A 12,521-nucleotide genomic window follows, 5' to 3' on the forward strand; every position below is an offset into this window, starting at 1 on the left:
TGAGTAATTGGGCCGATTAAGGAGGTGCCCTGCTTTGGAAAATGAATGTTCCGGTGCCTTCTGATTCCTTCCGCTGCTTTGTGGGAACGGAATGTGGAAAACTGTCGTGTTTTGGCCAGAGTGTCTCGGTTGTGCGTGTGTGTATTTGTCTTGGGGGAGCGGGAGCGGTCAGCGCTACGCTACGCAACGAGCCTGGTGACCCGGGTTCGATTCCCGCTGACGGCCAACACCGGTGACGACCATTTGAGAAACGGTCGTGGGCCTCCACTATCGTTGACTCGGCCTCAAATGAGTACCCTGGTACGATGTGTAAACATCGCCACTGGGGAGGCCGGCCCGGCGTGGTGCTGGCCACCCACCCCCTCGTGTGATGTGCCGGCCTTCATCGGTGCGGCTCGCTAACAACACTCGCCTCAACAGTCCACGTGTGTGTGTGTGTCTAGGAGTAACTCACACTACCCCACCCATCACGTGGCATTGCCCATTGCCCTTCAACGTGACTTTACCGAAAGAGCTAAGAATATGTCCTGTAGCCGTTTATAATGCTGGATGGACAGAGGTGAGAATATTTGATAAGCTCCCCGAATTGTTTCAACTGCCACCCATCCCGGGAGATTGAACCCGCGACCTGCAGTGGGATTCACCGTGACTCCACCATGGTCACTTAGGAGTCACAAAAACCACGACTAAGCCGCCCATGACTGCTGGTTCTCTATAATAGTCGCAGATTATGATGTTTTAATATTTCTTAAAGAAATACTAAATGTTTACACAGACGTGTGATTCGACGTAGCTGGCTGTTGAGTGAGATGATGAGAGAGAGATAGTGAGAGAGAGATGGGTGAGTGTGTGGGTGAGTGAATAGCTGAGCGAGCTGATGAGTGAATTAATCAATGAGCGACAGATCTGGTGAGTAGATGGGCGAGCAAGCTAGCTGGAGTGTGAGTGGGCGAGTGAGCTGGCTGGTGAGTGAATAGGTGAGCGACCTTGTGAGTGAATGGACGAGTGAGCGAGCTGCCCGGTGAGTGAATGGGCGAGCGAGCGAGCTGCCCGGTGAGTGAATGGGCGAGCGAGCGAGCTGCCTGGTGAGTGAATGGGCGATCGAGCGAGCTGCCTGGTGAGTGAATGGGCGAGCGAGCGAACTGCCTGGTGAGTGAATGGGCGAGCGAGCGAACTGCCTGGTGAGTGAATGGGCGAGCGAGCGAACTGCCTGGTGAGTGAATGGGCGAGCGAGCGAACTGCCTGGTGAGTGAATGGGCGAGCGAGCGAACTGCCTGGTGAGTGAATGGACGAGCGAGCTGCCTGGTGGGTGAATGGGCGAGCGAGCGAGCTGCCTGGTGGGTGAATGGGCGAGCGAGCGAGCTGCCTGGTGGGTGAATGGGCGAGCGAGCAAGCGAGCTGCCTGGTGAGTGAATTGGCGAGCGAGCAAGCGAGCTGCCTGGAGAGTGAATGGGCGAGCGGGCGAGCGAGCTGCCTGGTGAGTGAATGGGCGAGCGAGCTGGCGGCTCTCTGCACGGAGCTAGAGCGTTGGCCCTCCCCTTGTGTGCCATCAGCAGGGGTGGCGGGCGACTGGCGCGTGGTCTACACTGGTCTGGACCGTGAGCACACGTTCACCACGGCCTCCCCGGGCTCCCTCTACCGTCTCCGCGTGACCTGCGTGACTGCGGGCGGCACCAGCCAGGTAACCCCCCCCCCACACATGACTTGTGAACTATGACCTTGTCGTATCACCGTGACCCCGTCATCCCACATGCCCCCACCCCCTGACGAACGTCACGTGATTTCCTATCATCATGCGCCAGTTACTCCTCATTATCGTCATCAGGATGAGTGGCCTTCATCCACTGCTAGATGAAGGCCACTCATCCACACACTCCGACCAAACCGCCCACGAACCCGACTCAGATTCCCGCTTCCGGCCAATATCGGCTATCAATAGAATAGCTGATCCGGTTTTGGGCCTCCCCTAGCTTTAACTCCCCTTAAATGCGTACCTGGTGCAGTGTGTAAACATCAGCAGTGGGGCGACGATATGGCGTGGTGCTAACCACACCACCCACCTTCTCACTGCGCTGTGTTGGCCTTCATAGGTGATGCTGGCTATACTAGCATTTGCCCTTGCAGTCTGTTAAAGGCTACGCAGGGGGGGATCTTTGTGTGTCTGCCTCCATGCCGAGTGGTACTGTAGCTGCTAGCGCGTGCTGCACTGCGATCCCGGCGAAATGAGTTCAATTCCCGCTCACGGTCACCAGCACCGATGACGATTAATCTGAACCGGTCTTGGGCCCTCTCTACCCTCGGTCAAGCTCGGCCTCAAATGAGCACCCGGTGGGGGTGTGGAGTGAACGGCGGCGTGACTTCGGGCGGGCCGACCCAGCTGTTGACGCTGGCCGCACCTAACCCCAGCGGGTGCCGTGCCGGCCTTCACAGGTCGCCACTCCCACTCACGGCACTTGCCCCGGCTGTCTGTAAAAGGCTACACGGTGGGGGTGCACCCTTGTCTTTGTCCGTGCCGACGCCAGTGCTCCGAGCTGCTCGCCGTGGAGACGCCGGCGGTGGCGCCGGGCAAGTGCTGCCCCCCCGACCTCGCAAAGGCCCCCGAGCCCGAGCAGCTTCACCTGCGATGGGGTGAGCCTGGGGGGGGGTGCACGCACACCCACACCCACATGCACACCCACACGCACACCCACACGCACACCCACACGCACACCCACACCCACACCCACACCCCGACACCCACACCCACACCCACACGCCGACACGCGCGCCGATGCGCGCGTCCGTATGTCGATATGTACGCCCGCGCATTGATAAACGCGCACGGACGTATTTATCGACGCGAACGCGATCGCGCATCTTGACCATACGTCGATCGTGTACATTGGCACGACGAGGTCGCGCACGTCGATCCGTTGAGACGTACACGTGCGGCTGGCGGCCGCGGCCGGGCCGCCAACGGGCCCGCGCGAGGGTCGGATTGGATTTGGCGCGAGCCGGTGACGAGCGGCGTCTCCCACAGCCGCGCCCGGCCACGACGGCGGGGCGCCCGTCAGCTGCTACCGCCTGGAAATGCGGCCCGCGGCGCCCGTCTCGGAGGACGAGGAGGGCGACGACGGCGACGACGAGGACGGCGGCGACGACGGCGACGACGGCGACGACGGCGAGGCAGAGGAGGCGGCGGAGGGGCAGCAGAAGCAGCCGGCGGAGGCCGGAGCGGCGGAGGGGACGGACGACGCGGCGACGGCGGCGTACGTGGGCCCCGACACGGAGTGCGTGCTGGAGAGCCTCCTGCCGGGCCGCGTCTACACCGTGCGCGTGCGAGCCACCAACTCCGCCGGGGTCAGTGCCGACGGTCACCGTTCCGTGCGCACGCGTGCGAGCGTGTGTGTCCGCGTGCGTCGATCGGTCCACGTCAGTTGGTTCTGTGTCTACGTTGAGGTGCATGTGCGCCTGTGTGCCCGCGTGTCTGTTTATCATCTGCCTGTATATCCACTTGTACGCTCATCTGTGTACATGTATTACCAGTGTGTGTATATGTCCATGTGCATAATCGGCTTCAAATGAGTACCTGGTGCGGCGTGTAAACATCGCTCACTAAGGGAGTGTGCTCTCCCGGCCTCCATAGGTGCTCGCTAACAGCACTTGCCCCTCAAAGTCTGTTAAAAGGCTACACCGGGGACCTTTGTCTTTGCGTTGGCGGTACATTCCACAGCACGGGGAGTTTTCGGAGTTCTCCGAGTTCCGGACCGCAGCCTCGTGCCCCGCACGCTGCTCGACGCCCGTCGTCACCTCCGTGCACGCCACCTGTGCCTCCGTGTGCTGGGAGGTGAGTGGGCTCCCCCCAATGCCCCCCCCCCTCGTCCCCCCCACCCCCCACTGCCCCCCCCTCCTCGTCCCTCCCCAACCCGAGGCACTATAGGCCACGGTGCTCATCCTCCAGAGCCATCTTCTCCTGTACAACGTGGACACAGGGATGCCTGTGCCAATTTATTTCGGAATCCTCTCCCACGTCTCTCCTCCTCTGTCCGTGTATCTCCGTGTCCGTGTGTGGCTCTCTCTCTCTCTCTGTGGGCAGCGGTCGTGTGGTGGTTTCCCGCGCCGCGCTATGAGCCTGGCGATCCGAGTTCACTTCCCGCTCGCGACCAATAACAGTGACAAATATTTGAACCGGTCTCGGTTTTAGGCCTCCCCTAGGTTTACTCGGCCTGAAATGAGTATCAGGTGCGGTGGTGTAAACATCAGCACTGGGGAGACGAAGTTGGTCTGGCGTTGGCCACCGCCGCCTCGTGTGCCGCGCCGGCCTTCATAGGTGCTCCCTAACAGCTCTTGCCCTAACAGTCCGTTAAGGCTATATGGGGGATCTTTGTCTTTTGTGTCTCTCTGTACCATCAGGGCCACCACCTCATGCACGACGTGGGCACGGAGTGCCAACTCGTTTAGCTTCCCCACAATTCTCTGTGTCTCTTTCTCTCCTCCACCCTCTTGTCTGCGTCTTTGTCTCCGTGTATCGCCACTCATCAGCCATTTGCCTTGCCACTGCTGGACGAAGTCCCTGCCCGCACCGTCACGGTCTCCCCGTAATCCTGTGACGTAACCGCATCGACCCTTTTACCTGCGCCACCCGCACGACCTTCATTGTTACCGTGATGAATCGCGGGCAGCGGCCTGCATCGTGAGCGAGAAAGAGCCGGCGCGGTGGGGGGCAGGTGTGGGCAGCGGGAGGCGTTCATCGGAGCCCTCGCTGTTTTTCCCATGCCCGCAAAGGCAGCCCCCATCGCGTGGAGAAATGAACTCCCGTCGATAACGGAGAGAGAGAACAACAAGAAGACGTTCCACGACTGCGTGCTCGCCCTCGGCCCCCACGCTCGCGCCCAGTGTTTACCATGGCCACTACCCTGGCGCCACGGTGGCTAGAAGATGTTAACTCCCTCGCCTAGCATACAGGAGGTCGTGGGTTCGATCCCGATCCTGACGCCTGCTGCTGTATATGTGGAGTTTGCGGTGTCTCTCTCTCCCCCGTGGTCGCATGGATTTTTCTCCGGGTTCTCCGGTTTTTTCCTCCACATTTGAGAATCAACGTCGCGCGTTTCGAGTATTTGGCTGCAATACACGTGACATTTCCACGTGATAAACCACTTCGTTGAGCTGTCATTTGTGGCCATGTCGCTTCTGAAAAAAAGCTACATAGCTCAGTGGGCCTTACCCGGTAAAATAAAAACAAATAGTTTAGTTTAATAGTTTAACCCTTACTATAGCCCCAACCTTGGCTGTTACCACAACTCAAACCATATCGCTACTCAAATGCTACCTATCTTTTACCGTGACAAACCCCAACTCTAATTTCCCATACCCAAACTCGCTCGTTCGCTCGTCCATCTATCCCTCTTTTACGCACTCACTGACGCCCTCACCCGTCCGTGTGTCGACCGCTCGCGATGTTCCTTGTACAAACTGCATTCGCTCGCGAGTTTTTAACCTGGGGATGGCTTCACTTGGAGAATCTGTGGCTTGGCCCTTCTCGGCCACTGTGAGGTTTTCATTTAAAGGGTCACTGTACCCCCCCCCCCCCCACTACGCCTTATAAGGAGACGGAGTGCAATGGAGCGGAGTGTTCCGAGTACCGCCTGGAGTGGCGCGGAACTGGGGATCTGTTCCGTCCCGTCTACTGCGGCCTCCAACGGAGCTACGAGGTGCACGGGCTGGTGCCTGCCACGCACTACTACTGCCGCGTGCAGGTGACTCACAGACTGGCAGCTCGCTCGCTCGCTCGCTCACTGTCTCACCCGCAGACTCGCTCGTTAACTCGAGCAACGCACTGGCTCAACTCTCGCCAACGCGTCCTCGGAACGCGCACGCTCACTCGCCAACAGATTCGCCCGCTCTGTGAAATTTACCAACGCGCGCCGTCTATCTCACCTACAGCTCTCGCTCATCTGCGCGCGGACGCTCGCTCACTCGCTGGCTCCCTCACCAACGTGCTCGTTTTATCCGCCGACGCGCTCGCGAACATGCGCACGCGCTCACTCGCCAACGCAGGCGTGTGGCTCTCGCTGGAGCTCGCGCGCCCTTGTTCTCGCACGCACGTATACGCCGTGGTTTCGCGACGCTCCAACCAAATCAATTTGAGGGATCCGTTACCTCGGAGCGTGGCGATGGCGGCCGCTGTGTTCGCTCGTGAAGGTAATAACGCGGTAATGATTGCTCGCGACCTCTGGGGTGAGAGGTCAGTCTTTTGGCGCGAGGTTATGAGGTGGTGGTGGGGCGGGGGGAGGGGAGGTACAGGGGGTGGGGGGGAGGGGGTATGAGGTTTGAATGGGGTCCCGCTTGGGCCGCTTCTCCCCGTCGGAGGAAAAATCCTGCGCCACGCTTTCGGGGCGAAAAGCGTCTCTGCATATTTTCAAATAGTAGTCGTTGCTCTGGGTTCTGTCCCCAAATTTTGTGCAACCCCCCCCCCCATGGTAAATTTTTCCCGTTTTCTATATGTTAAGTACCTGATGGCACCACGACTCCCTGCCATGGTTCTGCTCGTATTGGATGACGTTCACCAGAGTGATCTTTTCGCCCATCTCCATTACGGATGGATGGACGGACGGGTGGACAGACGAACCAGATGGCATTTACTACAAACCTCGGTTGGGAAAGCATTAAATTAAATATATCTCAATACCGGCGCAACGGGAGTGACAATGTGCCAGGATCGATGCTGCAGGTTGTCCTTGGACGCGTACCGTCCGTCGCGCGTTTTTTGTTGTTTTTGTCGGACGCGAGGTCGCGGCCCCGGCCGCCGTCGCCGTCGTCACGATCGGCGCATTTCTATAAATCCGCGCGTCGCCCGTCACTCCACGTAGGGACGAACAAACGCATGAATTGTTTTCTGTCGGCATGTGTGTCAAAAGGTTTCCTTTTTAAATTTTGCACTGTGTTTTACGATTATGATTTCTTATTTATTTGTTTCCGCCCCCTCCCCCACCACCTTTCATCTGCAACTTGTCGAGGCGGTGAATGCGGTGGGGCCGGGTCCTTTCAGCACCGAGGGCGTCTACGTGACTCCGGCCTGGGTGCCTGGCGCGGTTCCGTCACTCCGCCTGATGGACCCAGAGGAGGAGAAGTTGGGGTCTGCGGAGGGAGCGCCGCTGGAGGTATGGCCGGCCTCGCCCCTCGTCAACCCAAATTGAAAACATTACGTGCTCGTGAAAAAACACAAAGGTCTCCCGTGTAGCCATACAGACTGTTGGGGCGAGCGTCTATGAGGGCCGGAACGCCGCACGAGGTTGTGGTGGTGTGGCCAGACCCACACCCGTCCTCATTTGCCTTTCCAGTGCCGATGTTCACGCATTGCACCGCGTGTTAATTTAAGGCTGAGTCAACCTAATGGAGACCCAGGACCACTCAATGCACCGGTGAGACGGCAGCGACGGGATGCTCGCACAAGGCCCACCCAGCGACATTAGCGAGTCTCAAGACTCTTCTCCAGGAAGAGTCCTGTAAAGTTTTTTTGTTTTACCAGTATGTGGTGACAATTGCTGTGTTTTTCCCTCAATTAAGTACAGGGAAACCTGGCCACATACGTCTTTATCGACCGTGCGTGTCGGCTATAAGCAACAGTTTACTGAATGAGGTCTGCTTTCCGGAACGCGGGGGCGTGATGCTTCGCCCCCTACGTGTTTTTTACGCCGCTATAACATTATCATCTCCACGTGTATATGCATAAGTTATCCCCCCCCCCCACCCTCTGGCCCTCGCACCTGATTGGCTCACAAGTGATGACATCACATATATCCCTTTATTGAAGACTGAAACAGGAGGAGGATTTTTCCACAGATCTGGCTGTCACCTGATGATGCTGGTTGTATTTACTGGTGAAACGTCGTACCCGAATTGTAAATGTCGTGGGTTTACTCTCCAACGCACCGGTGTGCTCTGCTCGTAATGAATTGGCATGTTTTGTTAAAATTACAAACCTTACTAATTGGCTGTGTTGGGTGGTGGCTGGTTTAACGACGCATTTATATTTATGCAATCTAACCTAAAAAGCCTCTTATTATGGGCAATATTGGTCGCGACAGCCTACGTGTTAAACTATAGATTTACCATCTATGCTTTTTTTTGTGTATTTTTTTGTGGGGTTTTTTCTGGGCGATAATGCTCGCACACGTAATCGTTAACATTCAAGTGACTGTTCATGGGCAAGCAATTGGGATGGCAATTTGGTGTCGGGGGTGGGGGGCAAGCATTGGGCGCAAGTGGCCGCGGTGCAGGAAGAGTAAAGAGGGGACGACGGGGGGTTTTTGTGTTGAGGTGAAGATTCGGGAGAAACTAATTCGGTGAACTAAAAGCGAGAGAGAGGACAAACGCGCGTCTCTAGGGCCTTGAACCACACTGCCGCCATCTCTGAATCATAACACGGTGGGCGCTTGCTCGACAGCAAGGGGGTAGCGCATTGGGAAAATGGAAACTGACTCTCGGCATCCCTTAGTGCAATAACAAGGGCGGAAATCGTGAAAAATTAGTTGAACAAAGAGGCAGGAGGTGATCATTTCAGACCTAGGAATGCAAACCCTCCTTTTTTTCCCATAAGGTCCTATGATTTGTCGAACACGGTTTTGCCCAATGAGGCATTTTCCCGGAGCGTAACCCCCGGTTCTTTGGCAAGGTTTTCCGTTAGTGTGGAGTCTTTTTTTCAACTTTGGCAAGATTGTGCCATGATGCCGGCCCACAATGCTCGTTTTCTACCTTGAACCAGACAGAGCGCGTATTTTACGGTTAATACACTCACACTATTAACCACGCGTTAATTTTATAACGTTCATGGACCTTAGCTTAAACTGTCACACCCGTTTCAACATCAGGCAATTAGGTAATAGCTACCCATGTTGCATTGCAGGTTGAGTCCCAGGCTTCACCACCCTCCACCTGCCTATTGGCCGGCTGGGAGGCTCCGCCCTCCAATGGCGCACCGATTCTGGGATACACCCTACACCTGATTGGCCGAGGACAGATGGAGGGGGAAGGGTCAGCGGAGAAGGCGTGGCCGCTGCTGTCTGTCAGGGGCGGAGCCAACACACGTCATGTGATACGAAACCTGCAACCGGACACCGAGTACAGGTACAATACAATGAGACACTTGTTATCATCGTCGCAATTGGCCATGATCAATTCACTGCTGGATGAAAGGCTCCCTTATTGTAGTAATCCTGTGTACAGGGACCACTCTACTTATGAACATTCGACTTGCAAGCTTTCAGAGATACGAACAAACGTGTCCGTATGTCCAGTTGCCTGTTCGGTGTCATTACCCAGCATTCCCAGCATTTCTGCCTAGGCCGCCGCTATCGTCTGTTGTTGTGTTGTCGCTGTGCGGTTCACTACGACGTTCTCTGCTTTTCACGAACATTATCAACCCCCATTGCGTCTCAGAAGCATAAGAGTGGTGAAAGTGTTGAGGGTGGTAGTAAGAACAGCTAGTGGCATCTACATCTACAGGAGATTCACTTTTAAAGCCATTCCCCGTGTTTAGTGTGCATGCCGTACAACACGTTTGAAATTGCACTTGCGAACAAATCGACATACGAACACATCTCTGAAACCTAACTGGTTCGTAAGTAGAGGAGTCCCTGTAAAGAGAATGGGGATACCTGTATCACATGACGAACAAATCGACATACGAACACATCTCTGAAACCTAACTGGTTCGTAAGTAGAGGAGTCCCTGTAAAGAGAATGGGGATACCTGAGAATTGGGTGGGGTTGCTTAAGCAGTGGGTGGAGCTACCCAAGTAGTGGGCAGGGGCTATGTGAGTAGTGGGTGTGGCTGCATGAGCAGTGGGCTGCTGCTCTGTGGGTGGATATATAACATGGGGGGGGCAGTGGGGGGGTGATAGAGGAAGAAGGGAAAGCCACCTCGTCATGTGTCCCAGCTAAGTCTCCCATAACTCGGTTGGCGTCTTTGAATTTCCATTGGTTCGTAAACAGTTTTAAAACCCCATCAGATATTGTCGCGAGCTGCAACTGAAATGAAGTTATCCATTATCTGTGCCTTGGCCGCTTTGTGTTCTATCTTCACTCATCATAACTTGTGGGGGTGCCCCTTTTACCTCTGACCTCTCCCTCTCCTCGTATTTCTCCTCTGCCCCCGATCCCAACACCGCACCCGGCTCTCCTCCCTCGCCCTCTGCCCACGTCCCTGCTATTGCCGATCTTTTCCCTTTTGTCTCCAATCCTGCGTCGCCGCCAATTACACCGCATCTCACTCCTCCGCGGTGACCTCTCGCACCTTCATCACTCATCCCCGCTCCTTCATCACTCATCCCGCTCCTTCATCGACTGTCTGCCAGTGTCCATCTGTCTGTTCCATCTGTCCGTTTGTTACTAACATTCCATCTGTCGTCCATCCATCCGTCCATCTCTTCCATTTGTCCATCTGTTCTATATGTTTAATTGTTTCCATCAGTTTAATCCATCCATTCCATCTGCCAGTCTTTCCCATCTGTCATCCATCTGGCGATTCATTGGTCTATTCGTCTGCCTGTACAATTTGTTCTGTACTTCTATCGCATGATCTGTCTATCTGTCGATCCATCCGTCTGTTACGTTCATGCGTTCCATGCACTCCGTCCGTCTATCGGTTCTAGCCACTCCATCCGTCGGTCTGCCCATCCTTCCGTTTATCCGTCCCGTTCGTCCATTCGTTCCGCAATTTTGACCCGCCCCGTTTCTGCCCGTTCCGCCCTCAGCGTGCGCGTGCAGGCCGTGAACGCGCTGGGCGCGGGGCCGCTGGGAGCCCGTGCCGTGGGCCGAACGAGGCCCCAGCCGCCGGCGCCTCCGCGCCTCGAGTGCGCCCCGCCGGGACCCCACAGCCTCAAGCTGCGCTGGGGCGAGAGCCTGGGCCGCCCGGCCACCGGGGGCGCGGCCGCCGCGGCCGTGGCAGTGGCGGCGGGAGGGTCGATCGCGGAGCCCACGCACTACGTGCTGGCCGTGGAGGACACGCAGGGCAGGTGCGTCCAGGGAGGATGGCCCGAGCCAATAATTGCGACGATACTACGCCGTATTGCGTGACCGTCCGGAAGGCATTGCTTTTCCCCGTTGCTGGTGGTGGCCGCAAATGCGTTCCCGCCCTGGCTGTCGAACGAGTACCCGGTGTTGTTGTGATTGGGAGATGGCGGCGGTGTGGTGCACTGAATTGGCTTCTCTCGATCTTCTTAGTTTTTTCTTCGACTTGAACTATGATGTTTGTTTCATGGTGTTCCAGTGCCTTGAGTACCTGGTAGAAAAGCACTCTAGGAATCTATTGTTGTGTTTTGAGTTTAGAGTATGTGGCTGCTATACATTTCCATGTGATAAGCCACTTCGTTGAGTTATCATTTGTAACCAGGTTGCTTCTAAAAACGAGCTATATAGCTCAGTGGGCCTTACCTGGTAAGAGAGACACAAGTCACTAACATATCCCGTGAGCCATCGCAGCGCACCGCACACAGGATTCATGATGGCCATGTCTAAGCACTGAGCTGGCGCATGGTGGAGATCCTGGGTTTAGGCCCTGAGGCTGGGTGACTAATCTTTCCTGGAATTCATTATGGCTCTGTCAAATACCTCCAAGTCCGTTGGATTCATCGTCGGTGTTTGTTGTTGTGATGCTCTCTATCGCCAAGGGTTCTCTTTTAAAATACATTTATATTCATACGTTTACACGTGCATGTACGTAGTTAATCCAATCACTGCAATCTACCAAATGCTAGACCCAGCACAGAAGCTGATTTTCGTCGCTCCATCTCCTCGTCTCGGACGCGTTCCCCACCCCCCTCCTCTTTCTGTTTTCCAGTGCCCACCACTTTTGTATTCTTCAAGCAGCACTCATTCAGTTCCTCCATCCGCTATCTCAAATCAAACTGCAATATCATCGAGCAGTGGACTGACAAAGGACCGCAAATGATGTTGTTTGTTTACACGTGTGTTGTGTGTACAGTGTCTTGGGGAGCCTTAGTGTAGCGGTTAGTGCGCCACGCTATAAACCTGGCAAACTGAGTTGGATTTTTGCTCACGGTCAACACCAGTGACGATTATCTGAACCGGTCCTGTGCCTCCGTAGGTCTACTCGGCCTCAAATGAGAACCTGGTGCGATGTGTAAACATCGCCACTGGGGAGACAAAGGCGGCCGGGCTTGGTAGCTGGCCACCCACCCCCTCGTGCGCCATGTCAGCTTTCATCGCTGCTCGCTAACAGCACTTGCCCCAATAGTCTGTTAAGGCTACACGGGGGTCTTTGGCTTTTGTGTGTACAGTACATGGGTTTAACCCTCTGTTCCCCTGCAGCCACTGGAGGCATTGCTAATCACCGCATTAAGTAAGAAAAAAATATTGTCAAATCGATATTGTCTCTCCACTGCTGGATGAAGGCCTCTGTTATGCCAAAGCCACCCTTATCTTAATTTATATTAATACGCGGTGCGTTTACTCAGGGGCGTGCAAGGGCCGAGGAATGAGTGAGCGAAAGGCTAGGGGAGGGATGGGAAGGTGGGGGGGGC

General features: G+C 55.7%; 1 protein-coding gene across 1 annotated transcript in view; it reads left to right on the forward strand.

The window, feature by feature from the left end:
* The window catches only part of LOC116954565 (fibronectin type III domain-containing protein 3B-like), a 188,037-nt gene that overhangs the window by 158,702 nt on the left and 16,814 nt on the right, over positions 1 to 12,521 (forward strand). The window contains 8 exon segments of the mRNA XM_076052376.1: positions 1,554 to 1,681; positions 2,523 to 2,628; positions 3,020 to 3,339; positions 3,713 to 3,826; positions 5,586 to 5,735; positions 6,996 to 7,139; positions 8,885 to 9,105; positions 10,734 to 10,994. Of these exon segments, the coding sequence (XP_075908491.1) occupies positions 1,554 to 1,681; positions 2,523 to 2,628; positions 3,020 to 3,339; positions 3,713 to 3,826; positions 5,586 to 5,735; positions 6,996 to 7,139; positions 8,885 to 9,105; positions 10,734 to 10,994 (1,444 nt within the window).

This window comes from Petromyzon marinus, chromosome 55, assembly GCF_048934315.1.
Source record: "Petromyzon marinus isolate PM22_M1 ecotype Great Lakes invasive population chromosome 55, UKy_Petmar_22M1.pri1.0, whole genome shotgun sequence".
Lineage (NCBI taxonomy): Eukaryota > Metazoa > Chordata > Hyperoartia > Petromyzontiformes > Petromyzontidae > Petromyzon > Petromyzon marinus.